The sequence below is a fragment of the Delphinapterus leucas genome, chromosome 2, assembly GCF_059928025.1.
Source record: "Delphinapterus leucas isolate spDelLeu-1000000601 "Yukka" chromosome 2, BTC_Dleu_Yukka2, whole genome shotgun sequence".
Classification (NCBI taxonomy): domain Eukaryota; kingdom Metazoa; phylum Chordata; class Mammalia; order Artiodactyla; family Monodontidae; genus Delphinapterus; species Delphinapterus leucas.
Genome location: NC_143130.1, coordinates 5,290,748 through 5,312,324, shown reverse-complemented (window position 1 = coordinate 5,312,324; position 21,577 = coordinate 5,290,748). Strand labels below are relative to the sequence as shown.

Genomic DNA, 21,577 nt, shown 5'->3' with positions numbered 1-21,577 from the left:
TAATCAGTGCCTGGGTTACAAAGTCAATCAGAGACAGCTCACACCTTCAGAAAGCTCATGGTCCAGTAGGGCATGTGGACACAGTCACAGAAGTACAAACATGATATGATAGGCTGCTGGGTTTGTGGTATGAACACGTGACTTTGAAAGCAACCCGTGCCTTTTTTTCCCTAAAGAATGAACAGTGTCTCACCATGTGAAGAAAAGAAAAAGGTGATCACTCCAGGTAAAGGAATGAGACAAACATGCCATTGTTAAGCTTGTGAAGACCACCTGAGCACTAGATCAAGGAAAGGTGACTTTAAAACCACTGTCAGTTTCATGCTTGTTTTATGTTTGTTTTACGTTGTCTCATATTTTCTTTGAATACCAGTAAATATAACTTTCTGATGGGTAAACACTATGCTTACTGTTTCTATGATACTGAGCTTTTCTAAATATAAAGCAAGATTTTTTTTTTTTTACCCAAAGAAAGTATCCTTCAAAAACAAGGGAATCCATGTATTCGGCACCTCACAAAGTCTCTCAAAGTATGGGACGCTTTCTCTTCTTTGTTTTGAACAAAAGTACAATTTGAAAAAAATATGTCAAACTCAAATGACCTCGATCAACGCTAGTTTGTTTTAAAGAATTGGTAAAAAAGAGGGTTAAGAAACTTTTACAAAGATAATGGTTTTTTCCCTGGGAATATGTCCTCAAAGTTACATGTGCTGACCGTTGGAAGCCTTTGCAAGCAAGACTTCCAAAAATCACTGACCATCTTAAAGAGAAAGACACTAAACAATTGTGTTTGGATAGATGGGATGAGGGGAAATGTCCTAACGTTATCAGAGTGGGTACTGGTTTCTTCAGAAAAGATTTCTAGTGAAAACATCGTACGTAGATTCAGAAGTATTACATATTAGCAATGTAGACGGAGATAAAAGATGATGTGTTGGAGGACTCAAAAAGCGATTTTATTAATGATGAAAACTAGATGGCAAAATATATGTAAATAGCCTGAGTAAAATTGTTTCATGAAGTGTGAAAGTGGAAAATAATATTCTAAACTAATAGTTTATAAAATATATAATTTTATATATGAATGTATAACTACATTTGTAAAGTAAAGTTAGTAGCTGCCTACCTGTTCAATCTATATCTCTACAAAGTTGCATATGCAAGTTAGCAAAAAAGCTTTGGTAAATAAAATATTTTATCATAAAAGTAGCAGATTACCTCATATTTTGGGTTACCTAATTCTCAAGCAACTTTTATCACATAGCATTGTATATGGAAAGTTCAATAAATGTTATTGGTGGTCATTATTGTAACGAATAGAAACTTCCATTTTACAAAAAGAAAAATTAACTGAAATGAACTTAAGTTTAAAAATAAAAAACAAGAATCAAAATCATGATTCCCAGTATCAGGTAAATTAAGTGTTAACTAAAGCCATGATACTTAAATACTTTCTGATTTCTTGTTTACAGAGAACATAAAAACAACCAACAAAAACCAGAAGCTATCCTTCTACTTCTGCATTATTTAAGTAATATGAGATTACTCAGTCCAGAAGTTACACTGAAACCTAAAAACATAGCTACTTGTGAATATAATTTAGTAGATTAAATACCCTTACTATCAAGATGATGCAGTGAAAGAGACATGAAATATACCTATTCAAATACCATGGGTAGTTGGCATACTATAGACATGTAGGGCAGAGTGAGAGATTCGGTTCTACAAAGCATGATGACTTTTATCTTGGCTTGCTAACTTGAGCTGAAAATGCAGTGATTTATTTAGCTTCAGAACACATACCTCTAAGTAGTCGGTGGAGCAGTTCGTGTGATGTTCCAATTCAAAGGCTAAAAACGTATAATTCACAGTGTTTCCAGTTGTTGCTCGGATGGTCCAGTTGCAATGCTGATTGACAGAATAGGGATTTGGATAATGTATACTCTCTAAGATGCCATACGTCTGATTCACAATCACCACGTTCTCACACGCTGGAAAAAATAATAATGATTGTTAAGAACCACTGTCATATATATCATAATGGCTCCAAGATGTGTGTGAGATTTTCCTTTAGGAAAACAGCTAGGTTAAAAAGAAACCTATGGGGCTTCCCTGGTGGCGCAGTGGTTAAGAATCCGCCTGCCAATGCAGGGGACACAGGTTTGAGCCCTAGCCCGGGAAGATCCCACATGCTACAGAGCAACTAAGCCCGTGCGCCAGAACTACTGAGCCTGCGCTCTAGAGCCCGCGAGCCACAACTACTGAGACGGTGTGCCACAACTACTGAGCCCGCACTCCTAGGGCCCGTGCTCTGCAATGAGAGAAGCCACTGCAATGAGAAGCCCGTGCACCACAATGAAGAGTAGCCCCCGCTCACCGCAACTAGAGAAAGCCCGCGCACAGCAACAGAGACCCAACGCAGCCAAAAATGAAAATTAAAAAAAAATAAATTTATAAAAAAAAGAAACCTATATGTATGTGAGTGTGAGAAACCTATATGTATGTGAGTATACAGACACATGCACACATACATGCATATATATACATGTAGTTGGTGCAGCATCTTTATAGGGAAACGGTTGCCATTTAGAACAAATGTGAAATAATACTTAAGTGAATTCATAAACCTTAAAGTGTCATGAAAATTCCCTGCGTTAAAACAGGCATCAAATTCCTGTGAATTGGTGCAGAGCAGAATAGCTTAGCACGACTCAGACATCAGTCCAATTTGCTTGTTTAGAAAAGTGTATTAAACATTCCATGCTTCTGTTTTTCTAACTTTAGCATTTGGAAGGGACAGAAATCTTGGCCTTTAAATTCAACAGTTTAAAAACACAAAGTCCTATGTGAGGGCTAAAAATGAATAACAACATGGCTTTGTTGAACATTCAAAAGTCAGCATGAAATTCATAATAAAGACTCTGTTATTCCTCCAGTTAGTCATCAGGAAGTATGAAACGAACAGAAGCAATGTAAAGGATTTGAAGAAGAAATAAAAACATTAAATTCTGAATAAAGTCTTCAAGCCAGTGGTGGCATTTCCGTCAGCTGAATTTTCAACAAAACCGTGCTAGGGACTTCTAGGTACGGGGTAGTCCTGGGAGTCAGCGCCAAATTCCGCCAAACTTAATGGCTTGAATAAGGCCTGTGCAGGCCTCTTCTCGAGTCTTTTTCATATTGTACGATGTGCAATAAAAGAGAATGGGAAAATAAATACTACATCAAAAACGTTGTCTCTGAAAAATGTGGTTCATAGATGCATTTTTACTGCACTGCTTCTCCACTGGTGGCTGGGACACCATTTGTAAGCTTTGGTATGGACAAGCCTACATTTGTGGGTCTTCAAAATCTTCCTTTGCTGGAACAAGGGAATAAAACTCTTTCTTCTGAAAAGTATTTAGGTCACAATTTTGCCCACCAAGGATTTCTAAAGAAGAATTTTGTTGTTTTGGGTGCCTGCGAGAAGTTACATCTATTAGGCAGGTAGGTACCATGGGCCTCGATGACTACACAACAGGGCAGGGGAAAATATATTCCATTAAACCCTATGGGTTGTCTCCCAGTTCTCAGGCATCGTACTATCCGCAAACCTCCAATTTCAAATGGCAGATTGCGCAGAAAATCTCACCGGTTAGCTCCGATTCTACCGTTAAGGACCTAGATCCCTGTGCACTACGTTACTCCTTCAGTGTTCTGACATTATTAGAGAAAAACAAAATATCACAGGAATACAAAGAAAAGGAAGGGACCTTTAATAATCAGTGTGACTATAATCAAGAAACAAATGATCAGAGCAATAATAATATTAGAGAATGATTTTATGCTCAACCAAACAGATACATCCCTTGATAAAACTGGGGAGAGATTTTCATACACTAACAATGAATTTCTGAAGAACAAAGCCATACATCACTAAAACTCAATATTCAAAACTACCTAGAATGTAGCGTAACTCTCAGGAGTAAGTGAATGTGAGCCTCAAATTCACCCATTTCAAGGTTAAATATTAATACTTTCAACTAATCCAAAGGGTATAATCGGTGTGTTCCGATTATGATCTTGTAAGTTTCATTCCACTTTTAGGTAATTGTACCAAAATTATGGATAAACTTAGCTTTGGTGGGGCAACGAACTCTACTTTTTAAAACACAAATAAGTTGTTTATTAAATAACATAAATTAAAGGAAAACTTATTTTCTTGAATTTTCATTTTGAAACTAAATTTAGGAAGTATTTAATTCTAGTGCTAGAAGGGAGATTTCCTGATCAACTAATGTAATCTTTTTTTTATGAGAAAGTCATGTAACCCCAGAGAAAACAAGTGAACTTCCGAGGGACTTGGGGGTCAGGACAAACACCTGGGACCCTTGACTCTTTGTTCAATACTCCTTTAGTTCCACCATCTTGCCTCAAGGGAAAGCAGATTTTAAAACGGCATCTCTACAATGACCAGATTTTTCCACAGCAAAGAATGTGCCTACTTCACATATGATTCATAAGCATAGTCTCCCTTAATAAAATTTAAGTATCTTTTGAGATAGAAGCCAAAAACAGTAGTGTTCGATACACTTCGGTACAATGGAATAATGTCTAATTAGAAGTTTGTAATGTTTAATCCAAATGAAAACCCATTAGCTGCTAACCTGTTACACTGATCTTTAGCTGAATTGCAACTGTCTGAGCATATTCCGCTTCCAAGTCTCTGTAGCTTACCACGTGCTTTAGTTGCAGGACATTAAATTCAAGGCGTAAGTAAGCGTTTCTCCCTCAGATAGAGTTAAATTTTTTTTTCATAAGGAGGTAAGATTTCTTTCAGTTGCTCAAACCAATGGGTTACACTTATTTCAATTTGCTTCATGCATCCAGAGATTGAAGACCCACTATAGGCACCAAGCAACCGGCACACACACTTACTCTGGTGGTATTTAAGCAGGAAGCCACGTCCTTGCTGACCTTCATCTGTCCTCAGTTTTAAAGACATGCTGTCTCCACTAGAACGGATGACAGGCGGTTTCTCGTTCCCACAAAGCTGAGTTAGTAGATGAGAGCTGGTACTTGGCCCATCATATACCTTTAAGAAAATGTTTTAAATGTCAGATGGTTATGGCTATAAACACTATCTAAAGGACACTGTATTTCTTAAGAAGTGGGGAAGAAATACAAAATGATATGACAAAAGAAAAGTCCTGAATCAAAATAGCTTTTAAAATTATATTTAAATGTCTATAAACTTGAGCCATGAACTCAGAACCCAGGTTGAAATGTAAAGATTGAAAATGAAGGATTATTACATGTTTTGGAGACCATAGCTATTATCAGTAGTCTTCCTTGCTTTTTTAGTTCATAGTTTATAATTTATTACACTTTAATACATTTTTTATTTAGATGGTTTTTCAATGGACGAGGGTGACTTGCTGATACTGTAAAAAGTCCTGTTTCGATGACTTCAATTATCTTCTCTAATTCACCCTCTAATACATCTTCTAGATTGTTAGTTTTCAGTGTATATATAGAAATTATGTAGATAATAATTGTTATAAATCTCACAACCCCTTTCAGGAGATTTTAACCAAATCTTAACAGTGCATATTCAGTATACTGATATTTTAAGTACTTAGTGTACCAAGACATTCATTAATATATGCTGTACTTAGAAGGCTATTCTCATCAAATTTTCTTTTAATTTTTTATTCTGTTTCAGTTTTTAATATGGATCTTTTGTTTAAATGTTCCCCTTTCCCGAATCTCAAAAATAAAAAATGATGCATTAAGGTGTGTTGGGCAAGATGGAAGCAGTGGAGGCTACAAGTGAAACTTTATACATACGGCCAGATAATCTGAAGTGCAGTTTGGATGGTACTCCAAATGGAAGTCTTCAAATTCCAGTTCAAACGGACTGCCATGGCTGGATTTCAACCACCAGTGGCACTGGGAGCCGTGGTGGTAGGGCATCGGGTAGTTGGGAGATGTGAACATGCCGGTGGGAGTGGTGAGATTGCCTCCACAACCTACGGGAGAGAGACATGAGATGACACACATCCTTTCCTTTCTGGTAAAACTGCAACTTCTTGTCTATATCAAACTGGTGCTACTGTCGCTCCCCTTTAAACCAAGTTGCAAAACAAAACTGCACCACCAAGGAGTAGCTAGCCTGTAACCCTAATTCACGTCAATGTACTTTCCTTTTCCTAACCAAGACGAACAGCTTGATGAACTATACCAGGGAACTAGAACATTTTCCCTTACTTTGCCCTTCAAAAATGAAAACAAAACGGCTACTGTTAATTCAGAAATATTCACAATGTTGAAGTTTATTATAAATAGTACTGACAAAATACAGCTGGAAAAAAATAGATAAGAGCGGAGCAATCCAACAATCAAGATGCCAGTTAGACTGGACTCTCCAATAAAAGACGAGTCTTGGCCATTTACCTGTTAATGACCCATCCCAATAAGCCGAGAATCCAGGCCCTGAGCCAAAGAAGTCACTCTTAAATTTTAACCATAGTTTGTTACTGTGGGAGATGATTCTTGGAGGTGGATTGGAGCCACAGTATTGCCCCAGGGGTGGTGAAGTTTCATAGCCTCCATTCCTGTGACAAAATACAGATGTGATCATTTGGTAGGGTATTGATAATATTACGATATAAACATTTAACATTAATTGAACTTTGAGATCAAAAACAGATAAGTTTGTCAGTCAACCTCTCTCTCAAATATTCTAAAAACAATTTCAAGTTTTCAGTTTTTCACTTCATTAAATAATATATGAATAATAACATAGAATAACCATCATGTGTGGTTGGCATGACATTTTATATAACCAGTTGCAAATGGAGAAAAAGTGTTTAATCTTCTCCCTCTCAAATAAAGCATCTGGCAAATGGGTCAGAGAACAAAGGATAAAGAAACCATAATTATTAACAGTAGAAAGAAATGTTGCTTAATTTTATAGAGAAAACTTAAATGTTTTTCTTCTCATTTGAAAATTTTCAAAATTTAATATATTTGACATAGTTAAGCAAAATTTTGAAGATAATTCTTTCCCCAAGAACTTTTAGGGTCTTAAATCTAGTTTATAATCTATAGCTTTTTCAAGCCTAGAAAAAAATATTCACTCAACATTAAAGTCCAATGATTGCTGAAAATTATGTTGTTTTAGCATTACATGGCATGATAATGCTTTATTGTTTCAGTACCTTACTTTACATCATAGAACAAAATTTACTGTAAAATAGTATAAGATTCTAGGCTTTTGAAATGTCAAATAAAAAATTTAACACAGATGCACACCAAATTGATTAGTCTAATCTAACTCAATGTAATGATTTGGGGAGATATTAATGTATAACTTAACTCACCTTTATTGCAAATATAACTGTTTAAAACCCATTCTTTCAAAGCACTAAAGAATTAAAGAATAAAGCCTTGCACTGAAATTCACAAGCCTAGAATTTATTATCTGAACGCAAAAAAACTTTGTGAAAACTTTATCTTAACATCGTTTTTATGACAAATTAGACTAAATGGACAGTAAACAGCCTAAAACTTAAATTGATTTTACATAAAGTAGGTATTCAGTACCTGAATTGCAAGTGTCTAATTTCAGACCAGTAGTATATCTGTTTACTCTGCCCAAATAAAATTCAGAGTTTATTTTTAAATATTCCCAATAAAATAATCACTTCTAAATAACCACTGAATCTTATGCAATTTTGTTTTCCTACTGTTAAGCCAGGTTCCAAATGACAAACTTTATTTTTTATTTATTTATTTTTATTCAAACAGAAAGTCACAAAAATTATAATCACCCTCATCGGTTCACTCAGTCCCATGTAATTAATTTTTTTTCATCTTGATCTTTTGTTAGCACTTTTATGAGTTCATCAGTTTTCCATTAGAGTTCTGAAAATGCTTCTTCATTCAGTTCAGCAGTACAGAATGACAAACTTTCTATCTTGCAAGAAAGAGCACAAAAGGGAGCTTTACAGAAAATTTCTATATTTTTTCCTTAACCTTTCCAAGAAAGATTATGAATGAAAATAAATAATGAAAAAAATTATGATGAAATAAAGGTGCTCACCTGATTTCCACATAATCTGCTACACAAGTTCCCCCAATGGCCTCCTCCAAGGAGAAGTTTGTGAAGTGCAATGCAATCTGTTGGCTGGTCTTCACCGTGATCCTATAAATGCATTCTAAGTTGTTGGGATAATTACTGGGGAAGTTTGGAGAAGTGAGAGTCCCAGATTCACCTGTATAGTCTTCCAAGCATGCTGTGAAAAGAAACAGATCACAAGAGAGGAAATAAAAAATATTATACTACATTTACCAGACATTCAGTAATATACACTTCATTAATTTTTGCCAAAATACTTGATTTTCAATAGGCCATTCGGGGATGTTCAAAGAATGATTTCCTTTCAGAACAAAGTTTTTGGTCTCAAAGGCAAAAACAATTACTAATAGTAAACCTAAGCTGTGTAGTGGAATTTGTTACATATAATCGCGACTTTTTGGTTCTTGGAAGTGCTATAATTTTTTTAATCCATGCAAATTATCATAAACATTAAAAATTTGGCTCAACTGCAGAAATCACAGGGGGAGGCCTAGCAATAATTCAGTTCTGTTCTTCTTTTTGTACCCTTCTTTCAAAATGGTTTTTGTCAAAGCATGAATTTATGAGAAATGACAAAGCTGGTACTCAGCCACAGGGTGATAAATAGGAGATGAGACCCAGGGATCAGAGTGACCTTGAATCAACGCCCAGCTCAAACAATGACGAACTGTACAACTTTAGGCAAGTTGCTTCACCTCTCTGACCCTCATCTCTAAGATGGAGTTGTAACTATCTTTGAGTGCACACCCAAGCGTCAGAGATATAATGCAATTAAAGGACTTGGACGTGCTACGTGCTCAGTAAATGGTAGTGACCATCATTATGCTTCGAAATAGAACAGAAAAGTGTAAGAAAAGCAGGGCATAAATGTGAGGAATAAATTAGATCGTTCATATGAAACATTTAGATAGTACCTGGATAAGTTTATGTCCTAGATAACGACTAACTGTTCTACTTTAACAGTTGACCTATTCAGTCCTTCAGACTCTCTAGTCACTAACCAACCCACTCCAAATGCCCTCCAAATCTGAGATATTTTCCAAAGAAAGTCTGGTTTCAATGCATTCTTAATGTATCTTCAGTTGGATCCAGTAATAACATAAATCTAGGATCTAGGAGTAGACACAGGTCTTTGACTGACAGGTTTTGGAGGAGAATAAACTATTATACTTTATGATGAATAAAAAAAAGAAAATGAGGATGTTCAGGTGTGCTATTTCCCCCAGTTGCAGCTGTATAATCATACTCAGAAAACAAAAGAGGGACCACTGGCATTGAGAGCACAGAGATGCACAGGAAATACTACACGTTCTCCTACCTATGTACGGCCTTCAGAGAACTGGCATTCACCATGCATTTGGTTTACTCGATTTTAAACAGCAAGTAATCAAGGCTTAATTTATTGAAGGAGTTGACAGTGATATTTAACTTGAGGGATGAATGTTGTATATACTTCTATACTTTTCTACAGTCTGCCAAGATATTTCTTCAAGGGTCAAGGAAGAAAAGAAGGAAGGGAGGGAGAGAGGAAGGAAGGGAGAAAAAAAGGAAGGGAAAAGGCAGAGAAAAAGCAGGGGAGAGCAGGAGAGGGGCGGGAATGTGTGTGAAGAGGCGGTACATTAAGTATTTCAGATCCACTAATGAGTATTACTAAGATAAAAACTTATGGATCAAACGGACAGTAAGTGAAGGCTGTAACCCAGTCTCCCTGAGCTGACGAACTTACAGACTAATTGACCACCCCTGCAGTCAAACAGCTTTAGCCAATAAATCAAATATCGAGAGCGAATTCTCTGCCCGTTTCACTTGTTCTTAAAATGATGCTGTTCCTTGCTTTCCCACTCTACCCCCAGAGGGGAGACACAATTGCACTGAGTGTTTTCAGTGCAACTTGGAATGAGTCTGCAGGAGAATGGCCTGTATAATCAGGTTCCCAAGTAAAGGAAATTTTAATGAAAAATTTTGAGAGGTAATGCTGAGTAATTTCCCTGTACCTTGTCCATATGGAAGTGATTATTGTAGTACTTGTAACGGGCAGGTGGGTGTGAATCCCTACTGAAATTCTGATTTACACATCAAGCTTCTTTTCCATTGTTGGCACAAAGGTAAAAAACGGTCCCTGAGGTGTTCAAATGATCTTCACGCTGTTCACTTCGTTTAACACGCTGTATCTGACAACCTGCCCTCCTTCCCCAACACACCTATAACAAATAAACTCTTACCCATCATTCAAAGTCAAATTCAAATATCACTTCCTCTGTGAAACATTTCCTGATCAAACAGAATTAATGTCCTTGTGCTCAATAAAGCTTTATGCAAATTGCAATCTGAACCCCCAATATATATTTTATTGTGATTGTGTTTATGTGAGTATATTTCCTCTACTAAGCCTTTCCTCTCATTCGTTGAGATATGAATGGGACCTTGTTAACCTTTATTAATTGTCACCACAGTACCCGGCCCAGATCACATCTAATAAATATTTGTTAAAAGTATATTACTTAATGTGCTGAAAACTAAGAAGTGGGGGACAAGTATCTAACTTCCTACCCTTGTCTCTACGCCATCCCTCCTCCTTCCACTTTTCTCACCTCATTTTCCCCTGTCCTCTCTCCTGGGTATATTGTGATTCTTTAATATTTTATAATGTTTACTAAATTTAAGTTATAGGAATCTCTGTTTCCAGCCATGGCAAGTAACTAATATTAGACTAGCCCCTCTCCATAACAGCTATAAAACTGGACAAAATATAGGAGGCACTGGACCACAGGCAGTCCAAGACTGCAATCCTTGACAGAAAGAAAATTCATGAGGTAGGAGTCTTGATTTCCTTGGCTTTTTATCTGGGCCAAGAATTTTCTGACCACAGCTGAAGCCAAAGTAGTGAATGACAGTCCTGTTGAGCTGAGGAAGCAGGGATCAGAGTATAGGGCTTCCAAAGGCACTGGCACTGCTCCAGTGAGGAGGACACATACGGAGAGGGGAACCAGCCATCTGCGGAAAGTTCCCTATGAACTCCTGCCAGAGCCTGGACTGGACAAGCATGGGGTGAGACTTAGAAAGTCATGCCAGAGAGTAGCTCCTGCTAGGCTGGAGCAGGTACACCTGCTACAAATATTAAATGATAGAATATTTAATGTTAAAATTTGACTGTAGTTTTATGAGATTCACATATCTAATTTGTATTACAGAGAGAAAAACAATGGTTCTCTAAACTTAACGTACTTGTTTCTTGAAAGGTTAGTAAGTCCTCTTATCTAACTCTGAAATCTGTACAATGTTCACGTGTTCTTCCCTTGACAGTGTAAATTGCTGTTTATAGAATAATATTGATACTGGGAAGTATCAGTAGGCTTATGCTTAGAGGCAGTATACTGAGAATACGCTAGACTTTGGCTTCCTCTTATGCTTTGCAATAAACCACAAATAACTAAAGTTGAATATATTCCCATAAAAGGATATTCATGTGTTGCCATGATGCTTCTTACATCAACACAAGATACAAACACGAAAAATGCCTTTTGTTTATATCTTACGTAGCCAAAGGAAAACTCATATCCAATGGCAGTTTGCCCTTTATTATGGTCTAACAACATTTACAAAGAGACGAAGAAGAAAAGTAGATTTCTTCCATCCACTAAATTCAACTGAACTAGCAGTGGAAAAACACATCTCCGAAGATCAAAGACAGCTATTAGTAGGCCTCTCACATCTTTCTTTCTGACCAACTTCAAAAGAAAAAAAAAAGAAAAGAGGAAGTACACAAACATCTGCTGTGGACCACTACAAAATCACAAAACCGTATTTTTCTAAAAATCACAAGGTGTGTCTGCCTCCACTAAGCACCTTTAAATAAGTGTTAGTAACATAGCATTCAGCTCATTATCCAAGGGAAAATTCAAAACACAGATAATCCTCCAACTCAAAAAGCAATGATGGTATCGTCCCATGCGATTTGGGTGATGGGAGTAGGATAAACTGACCCTGTAGATAGAAGAATGTATCTCCTAGGGAGACCCTAGATTATGGGTAGCTGCTCCACCACCTCCCTGCTTTGGCTTGTGAGATAACTTTTGTGATTAGCCAATCACACTAGGGATCCACCTATAGGTGGTGCTTTCTGAAATCATCTAGGAAACTTCTTGTGTTTACGTGAATACCTATGACCTCAGATTTTCTAATGAACCCCGGAACCGCCATCTGCTTTTATTGGCATATTTGGTTTAACAACCTTCAAAGTGAAGACTTGAGAGAATATAAAATTACAGGTTCAATTTCTTCACGAGGAAAGAAGAAGCCTCCCTAACCCAAATTTAACATTTGCCTACAATTTTCTGCTAGGTGGTCACGGTCATGGCTTTTTCTTTTCCCATATCGATGACCAATTTTAATGAACATGAATATAAGCTAAATCACTAAAGCAGCTACTGTAAAACTGTATTTGGATATCAGTAATTCTATTTTAAATCTGGCACAATCATGGCGGTTTACACCTATTACATAATTTTCACAGAAAATGTCTCATTTTATCTTCCCCAACTATGTGAAACAACCAGGCATTATAACCTCCACTCCTTAGAGATGAAGGTACAGGTGAAGGATATGAGACTCCTGGAGGTTAAGCTCTGAAAATCACTTAGCTCAGACACGACAAAGATAAAATTCAACCCCAAGTGCTTCCTTTCCAAATCCTGTGGTCTTTATTAATCCCTGGTTTCTCTAAGCATGAAATGTCAATTTAGAAATGAAGGTGAGTAGAAAACTAAGAATATCACAATGTTTTGTTTAGCATTTTTATTCTAAGAACTGAGAAATATGATAAATTAAATAAGATAAATCTACTGAGCTGGGAAGTGCTGGGAAACCCATATCTACAAAAATATGAGAAACTACTGACCAATGAGAAAGTAAATCTTTAAGAGATCAATAGACGTACTTAAAAAACCTTAAAAATATCTGAATATCTCAGAGCAGAAAATACAGAATTCAAGTTGGATAGAAAGAATCAGAGAGGCTTGTGACTTGCCCAAAGCTTTCCAAGTTAGCAGCAAGGCTGGCACTAGAACGGAGGCTCTGACTTCACCTTCAGCCTTTCTTTCACCAAATAATAGAAAGTATTTTCCCCCATGAGCAGTTACAGCCCAATCCACCATTACACCTCAGTTGTAATTCTACAGCAATTTATATGCTAGGACTTGACTTTCAGAGTCTCTGATGAAATGCAAAGTTTCATTAGAACCACTTGAATTGCTTGGTGAAAACCTACCCTAGACCTATGTGAATCAGAATACCTGGGTGGGGTTCTGATACCTGAATCTGAAACAAGAAAACCCCACCTCGAGCATCCAATGAACACTAGAGTTTGAGAACACGGCTCTGCCGGATTGAAGTTTTAAAATAGAAACAGACTCTCTCTATGCATTTCTTCTAAAGAAACCCTCGCTTTCCCTTCTGGTAATCATTTCTTGACTTCTCACTCTTAGATGCCTCTTCTGGGCTCATATCCAGGGTGATGGATGAAAAACAGCACTAAACACCCACTGCCGGGTAGGTGGGAACTCTGAGCGGGGAATGAGAAGGACGTGAAAGCCCACGCAGGCTCAGCGGCCATGGCTCACGGGCCTCGCCGCTCCACGGCATGTGGGATCTTCCCAGACCGGGGCACGAACCCGCGTCCCCTGCATCGGCAGGCGGACTCTCAACCACTGCGCCACCAGGGAAGCCCAGGGCCGACTTTTAACCTAATGTTGATGTGCTTCTGATACTTCCTGGACATTTCCCCAAACAACTGTAAAGCTCTTCCCCTAGCAAAAAATAGGAAAAGCCCACTGCCGTTCTACTGTAGCTCTGAATGGGATGTTACCAGCCACCCCCATGTGCAGGGCATCGAGAGCTTTTCTAAGAACTAGTCTAGATTTGGTAAAACAAATGAATTCCATGTTTGAACTGGATTGCTTGTGTGTGGCTTCTAAACCAACTTAGCTGTGTATTCTTGGGAGGATAAATTCAATTCTGGACTTCAATTTTCCTCATTTGAAAAATAAGGTAATTGGACTACATAAGGTAATCAGACTAGATTAGTGTTTTGAGTTTTCTGGCACACCATAAAAATACATTTACATCAATCATGCACATACACAGATAATGCAAAGAGGTTTCATGAAGTAACACCAAACCCTTCATGATAAGCTCTGATATTTTCTAGTCTATTCTTTTCTATTCTATTCCATACTTTTCGCAAATGTAGGTAGCAATCTGATAAGATAATATCATGACCCACTGAGGAGTCATGAATGCTTCAGTGTTTGAAAAACACTAGACTAGAGGTTATACAGGTTTTCTTCTAATGTTAAAGTCTAAAGTGTGTCAGGTACGTTTCTCTATTCTTTCTTATCCTTTTAAAGTCCCCTCTTGGTAGGATTATATTGACGTATATGCAGTAGGTGTTGATAGAAAATAAAATTACAGTTTAAATTAAAGTTAACTAATCAAGTATATTGTCTCTGAATTCAAATATTTTGTACGTTAAATTAGCAAACACTTAAACCCCGGGTTCATAAATCAGTTACTAAGAAATTCGTAAGGGTTTCTAGCCACCAGCATTTTCTAGTTAGGTCTTTGTCTCTGTTGCCCCAGGCACATCTGGATGAAAGCAGAAACGCTGATGGGGGAGGGAGTCAAGCAAGGAGCAGAAGTCAATCTCTTTCCTCCCACACACATATTTAGGGGCTGACATCACAGCCCCATGGTACAACTACAGATGGAAAAGTAACTGGATTCAAGTCAGGAAATTTAACCTTTACCAGATGAAGGCAGGAAACAGCAGAGAAACTCACACCTGTGGTGCCAACGGACTAAAAGCCAACAACCCAGGACTGTCATTAGTGCCTAAAGATAACTTTTGCTAAAGCAGTAAGATAGGATGAGGGCCAGTGACTGAGCGTCCGTTGACACTTTTCCCTAACACTGCAGAAAATGTCAAAAATAAGATGACAGCTGAACAGAAAGCATCCCACCACCCCCCTCTTTCCAGGTGGGCAGCGAACTCAGACTCGGGCTGCCCGCCTGGCTGTGACCAGCCCGACCTGCACATCAGTCTCCTGAGCCGTCCTCCCCTGAGCAGTCCTTCAGGGGCGCCCTCAGCAATTCATGAGAGCCCATCCCTCGTGTCCTCCTCTATGGGAAACTGAGACAGGCTCCTAAATGATAAGATGAGGGTGCCGTACGGCCTCCCGGATCCAGTGATTAGATTGCTGTTTAGAATATCTGACTGTGGTCGTCAGGCTGATGAAATCATCCAGCAAAGGGCAGGCGCACAGAGACCAGCCAGGCTCAGCCAAGGGGTGGAAAGCAAACGCTTCCTTGTCTGTGATTTCAGCCCTGTCTGGACCAAACACAGCCAAAGTAGCGATGACCTCACGGGGAGGCGGACTGGAGAGTCTTTAGGGTTTGCCACCTCAGGATGCCCTTCTCTCTCATCACCTGTCTTTTCTTTGTCAGTTTTCTTTTCTGTCCAGCTTGCTTCTTTCCTTTCTCAGAACTTACTTTTATTTTACCTGTATCTTATCTTTCTGAATTAAAATTTATCATCCTCCCTGCCAGATTACTCCTATTGCACTAGATATTGCTTTACAAGCCAGCTGGTTTTAACGAGGCTGTGTGAGTCATTGCAGAGATACTGCATATTGTTACAAAGATTTCCATAATATTTTAGGAGGTCCCACCTGTATCGTTTGTTATCTGAGTTACAGCTAGTTTATTCATGCAGCAAATTAAACTTGTGTTCATAGTTGATTAAAGGCAGAAGACATCCAAAAGATCATCAGATCCAATCCCTTAATTTTACAGATGAGAAAACTATGGCCCAGACAGTTCAAGTGACTTGCTCCAAATCCTAATCTAATATTCAGCTGTGGTTTGGGCCAAAAATATGAGGCATATAAAACCACAAAAGTATGGAAAATTGTGTGCAACTAGAATTTCTTGAGAAGCCGGTTTTGGTCATTGGATGTGAAAAATCTGAACGAAGTCCAGTAAACATGTCAATCACATAACATAACCAACTGTAACTGCTGGGGATTCAATTTCCCAGGTGCTGGAGCTGGATAATGAACTATCTCGAGAGTGGAGCCCACAGGAGAGAAAGGTGTATGATTTTCTCACACTCAGGATCCTGGAGAAATCTAAAGCCACGCTTCCAAAACAGAACTTGAACTATTACAGAGAACAGCCTGAAATGAACAATAGTGGCCAGCTGCTCTGAGAGGAAATAAGTGAGAAATTGGTGGAAACTCCAAGGGGAAGATTAATTTACCTTTTTTTTTTTTTTAAGGGACTGCGGGCTTTAACAGATGAGAGGCTGGGGAGTTCTGGAGGCAGGACGGTGTCAGAGGGAGCACATCTGGTACAGGGAAACGCTCTCAGTACTTTCTTAAGCTTCCGAGAATTACATGTTTCTGGGACAATCAAAGGTGTGAAATGCTTGGGAAGCTCAGTCACACACCCCCACACCCTGTATGTCTACACTGCATAGTATTTTGGTCCATGAACTATCTTTCTAAATATTATGCAAAAGGAAAACCCAGACTCCCTAAAAAGGTACACATCCCAGGTGGGAACAGGAGCCTAAGAAAACATGGCACCCTCCTAAATCCCATAGGTTCTGGGGCTGGGAGCATCTCTGGTTTATGCATGACCTCAAAGACCCTGCTGGCAAAGGGTGTTTTTTTCTCACACTGCATTTGCAAAGAGCAGAGTAATGATGAGAATTAAGTAATAGGAAAAAAACACTAAAAGGAAAGAAGCTGAAAAGATTCAATTTCATTAAGTCAAATTTAGAAATGCACATTTTGACAAAAAATCTTTCATTTTCTGCCATAGAATTACATGTAGTAGTTTCTTATTCTGTTGTCCTTTTTCTAAGTTCTTTCTTTTTTTTTTTTTTTAGTGGAGTAAAATAAAATTGCTTTACAATGTTGTGTTAGTTTCTGTTGTACAGTGAAGTGAATCAGCTATATGTATACCTATATCCCCTCCCTCCTGGACCTCCCTCTCCTCCTTTCCCCCATCTAGGTCATCACAGAGCACCGAGCTGAGCTCCCTGTGCTCTACAGCAGGTTCCCACCAGCTATCTATTTTACACGCGGTAGTGTATTTATGTCAAACCTAATCTCCCAATTCGTCCCACCCTCCCCTTCTCTAATTTCTTAAAATAAGTGTTTGGTCTCTTTTGTAACACTTAATTTTGACAGAATTTTAAGCTCACAGAAAAGTTGTAAGAAAAAGCTCCCAAATTCCTTTTACTCAGATTTACTACATACGTATATTTTGCTCCCATTGCTTTATTATTCCTAAGAACATAAACATTCTCTTACAAAACCAGAGTGCAATTACCAAAATTAGAAAATTTAACATTGATAAAATACTCTTACCTTTTCATTACTCTATATTTAATATGGAAGGCACTTAAGTCACTACACTTTATTCTAAAAGCATCTTTCATTATGTCACAGATTTTGGCATGAAGTATTCTCACAGTACTACCCTTTAATGCAGTAAGTGAAACCAAGCATACAATGCTATTTCATTACCTGCTGATGCATCAATTGCTTCATAGTTTACTAAAAAGCCTTCATAAGCAAGGTCAGGGTCAGCCACAAATGTAAGCATTAATGAGTTGTCACTACTGGTAAGAGAGGGTGGGATGGATTTTCCACAATATCTATTTGAAACCAAGAAAGAACACAGGTTTAAAAACTTTCAGTATGCTTGAAATGATGTACCCCAAATTAGGACATATAAAAAAAATAACAACAATAATATCCCCTATTAACCTTAAAAAACAAGTATATTTCAAGCACAAACCATTTACAAAGTTGCTAAAGATCATCCAATTCATGATTACTTCCTTTAGATGGTTTTATGTATGTGCTTAGCTGTGTGACTTGTAACAGAAGTTCAATGAAATTAGAAATTACGAGCTATAGGAGTCACCATACCGCACATTACTGAACTTATTCATAGAAATGTAATCAACACACTTATGCAACAAAGGAAAACCATGTATTATTAACTCAGAGAGCACAGACTCTACAGTCAGGTCTATCTCTTAGAGGCTTTATGACTTTGGGCAGAGGACTCAACATCTATGCCTCAGTTTTCCCATCTGTAAAATGGGGGTGACGACACCACCTACTTCATAGAGTCGTTTTGAGAATTGTATGAGTTAATACACTGTATATAAAGAACTTAGAACAGTGCCTGGAATAGTAAGCCTTATACAGGTGGAATCTATTGTCTTTACCCAGCTGGCCTATGCAGAGGTAAGAGTTTGTTTACTAAACCATGTCAAGTTTTTGTTGAAGAAAACAATTTTACTCAGAAAAACTCTTGTAGTAAAGCTAAAAGACATTATGTCATGAGCTTTTATCTAGAGAAACATTTATAAGAAGGAGTGCCTAGAAAATAGAAATCTCAATTCAGAGAACAGCGGGTAAAAGTACCTTAATGGAATGACAGGGGGAAAAAAATAGAAACCAAAATAAGACAAAGTATTAAATATGGGAAATAGATGAGTTAATTTCTGTAAAAGAAAAAGGAAAAGAAAAGGTGTATAATACCATTTCAGTGTTAAAAATGACAATATCTTGATCAAAACAAAGGTAGATGAATTAATATTCTAAATGTCTCTCTATATGCCCATGTCTGCCAAATTTGGACTAGATCATTGTAGTTTATGTCATTCAGCAAAAATTATGTATTTTTCAGTGATTACAAGTCAAGTATAAAAAAGAAATAGAAAAAAAGAAGGAATTTTAAAAACTTAAAGATTAAGACAAGAAAGATCAAAAAATGAAGAGGGAGAATAAAACTGCGGGAAAAAATAAGTTCAAGGAAATAATGGATAAAGAAAAATGTTTAAAAAATGGATGAGGAGGGCTTTCCTGGTGGCGCACTGGTTGAGAGTCCCGCCTGCCGATGCATGGGACACGGGTTCGTGCCCCGGTCCGGGAAGATCCCACATGCCGCGCAGCGGCTGGGCCCGTGAGCCATGGCCGCTGAGCCTGCGCGTCCGGAGCCTGTGCTCCACAGCGGGAGAGGCCACAGCAGTGAGAGACCCACATACCGCAAAAACAAACAAACAAAACAACAACAACAACAAAAAATGGATGAGGAAAAAGAAAATGAAATACAAAAAGAAGGGGAAAAAGGAATCAGGAGATATCTATTTCCAACAAAGAGGTAATAACAGGGGCTGGATTTACATAATCTTGTATCTGAAACAACTGAAAATCTGGACAAAAATAGATAGAACAATGGCTCTCAAGACACTGGCTATCAAGCAGTGAAGGACAATGACTCTTCAGAGACAGGAGACAAGTGAGTTTAAAAGCAAAACTGGAAACGATCAAACTGTTTCAAAGTAACTTAACTGCATCCCAAAACAAAGCCCAAGAATACAGTAGTGTCCAGTGCACAAACACAAAATTGAAAATGTGTGTCATCCTATCAAATATTACCAAGCATGAAAAGAAGGAGGAAAGTATGACCCATAATGAGAAGAAAAACTGATCAATCTAAACGTAGCAAGAAATGACACGGAGGACTGAATTAGCAGACAAAGACATAAAAATAGTTATAACTGTATCCCACCAATTTAAGAAGCTAGAGGCAAAAAATTAATGTATAAAGTAGAGATGTGGAAGATATAAAAGATGGCCCCAGATGAATTTCCAGAAGTGAAAACTACCATGTCTGAGATGAAAAGATGCATTTGGTAGGATTAATAGCAGATAGACACTGTAGGAAAGAAGATTAGTGCACTTGAATACAGAGTAATAGAAACTTTCCAAAATGAAATGCACAGAGAACAAAGACACAAAATCAAATGAAGAGAATATCAATGAGTTCTGGCACAACATCAAATGGCCTAAGATACATGTAATCAGAGTCCCAAGGGGAGGGGAGACAGAAAAAGCGTTTCAAGAACTCATGGTCCAAAATGTTTCATATTTCATAAAACTGTAAAGCCTCAGGTCAAAGGAGCTCAACAAAATATTAGCCTGACGGAGAAAACTCAGATGAAAAATGAGCACATACAGAATGATGCCACTTTTATATAATTCCAGAATATGCAAACTAAGTTACAGTGATAGAAAGCAGTTTCATAGATTCCTGGGGCTGGGGATGAGGAACAAAGTGAGGAATTGTAATGGGCAGGAAGAAGGTGTGAGGGTAAAGGATATGTGCATTATCTTGATTTTGGTGATGGCTTCATGGGTATATCCACAGGCCGAAAGGTAATTACTAATGGCCAAGGCTACAGAGTAGTGAGTAGCGATGTAGAAATGGTCACTGAGAAGTGTGTTGATCTCACCTGGTTTTTATAACACAACATGATGGACTTTAAATCCATCACTGAAGCAGGAGTGCAAGAAAGCAGGAAGTTTTTGTGTTAAAAATCGAAAAACAAAATAATCTCACCTCCCAAGAGATGTCCGAGAACCAGTGTCATAAACTTCTAGATAGTCCTTTGTGCAATTGTAATGAAACTCCAGATGAAATTCCCTGAATCTCAGATGAATCAGGTGACCAGGTTGGACTATTACGTGCCAGGTACAGTTGACACCATGGGGGTAGATATTTGGATGGCCAGGACTTTGAATGCTTCCTGTTGACTCTGTAAGAACTTTTCCACATGCTGTTGAAATAAAAATAATAATAATTATCAGAACAAGTAACCAACAAATAAATAATTTCAAATAAAATAATCTGATCATAATCCCTTAAAGGTCAAAAAGAAAAAGGTTCCTCCTATGTCACTGAAGATAACCTAGTTTTTCTCTTATTAATAAACATCAATTAATTACTGACATATGCTGATTAGGAAATATATATATTTTCTTTGCCTTTGCACGTACTGCAAAATCTTTACAGTGTAGATGACTACACATCTGTAGTGTAGATTAAATTTCTATAATAATTTATTTCCATTGTTCACTTATTCTGATACAAGCCCAAGAGGCAAAGTAGGGGAATCAATCTCTTACCCAAAGCTGCAGTACTAAATTTAGCCATGAAACCATGATTTTCAGCAGAAGAACTTTTCACGAATATGACATGAAGAAAATTGTACACGGATGTCATAAACGAAGGTATGTCTGTGCCACAATACTTTTTATTTTCAGGAGAACCCAAAATGGAACTGCTACCAATCTAAGTAAAAAAGATATGTTCACATTTATTTTGTTAGATATTTATTTTGGAAAACTGCTTCAAAAATAATTTTTTCTAAAATGTTTATTTGTATAGTAAAAATCAATTTTAGAATATTTTAGTCTCCCGGAAAGAAACTCTATCCCCCTTAGCAGCTGCTCCCCATTCCCCTCAAACCCCAGCCCCAGGATGCCACTAACTTACTTTCTATTTCTATAAGATATTATAGATATAGAATGGACA

General features: G+C 37.7%; 1 protein-coding gene across 1 annotated transcript in view; it reads right to left on the bottom strand.

Annotated features, from left to right (window-relative positions):
* The window catches only part of CUBN (cubilin), a 269,760-nt gene that overhangs the window by 197,157 nt on the left and 51,026 nt on the right, over nucleotides 1-21,577 (bottom strand). Inside the window, exons 20-27 of the mRNA XM_022580595.3 lie at nucleotides 21,169-21,334; nucleotides 20,603-20,819; nucleotides 17,710-17,840; nucleotides 8,084-8,276; nucleotides 6,433-6,593; nucleotides 5,827-6,008; nucleotides 4,915-5,071; nucleotides 1,804-1,991 (exon numbers count right to left, since the gene is read on the bottom strand). Coding sequence (XP_022436303.2) covers nucleotides 1,804-1,991; nucleotides 4,915-5,071; nucleotides 5,827-6,008; nucleotides 6,433-6,593; nucleotides 8,084-8,276; nucleotides 17,710-17,840; nucleotides 20,603-20,819; nucleotides 21,169-21,334 — 1,395 coding nt within the window. The remainder of the gene's footprint in view (nucleotides 1-1,803; nucleotides 1,992-4,914; nucleotides 5,072-5,826; nucleotides 6,009-6,432; nucleotides 6,594-8,083; nucleotides 8,277-17,709; nucleotides 17,841-20,602; nucleotides 20,820-21,168; nucleotides 21,335-21,577) is intronic.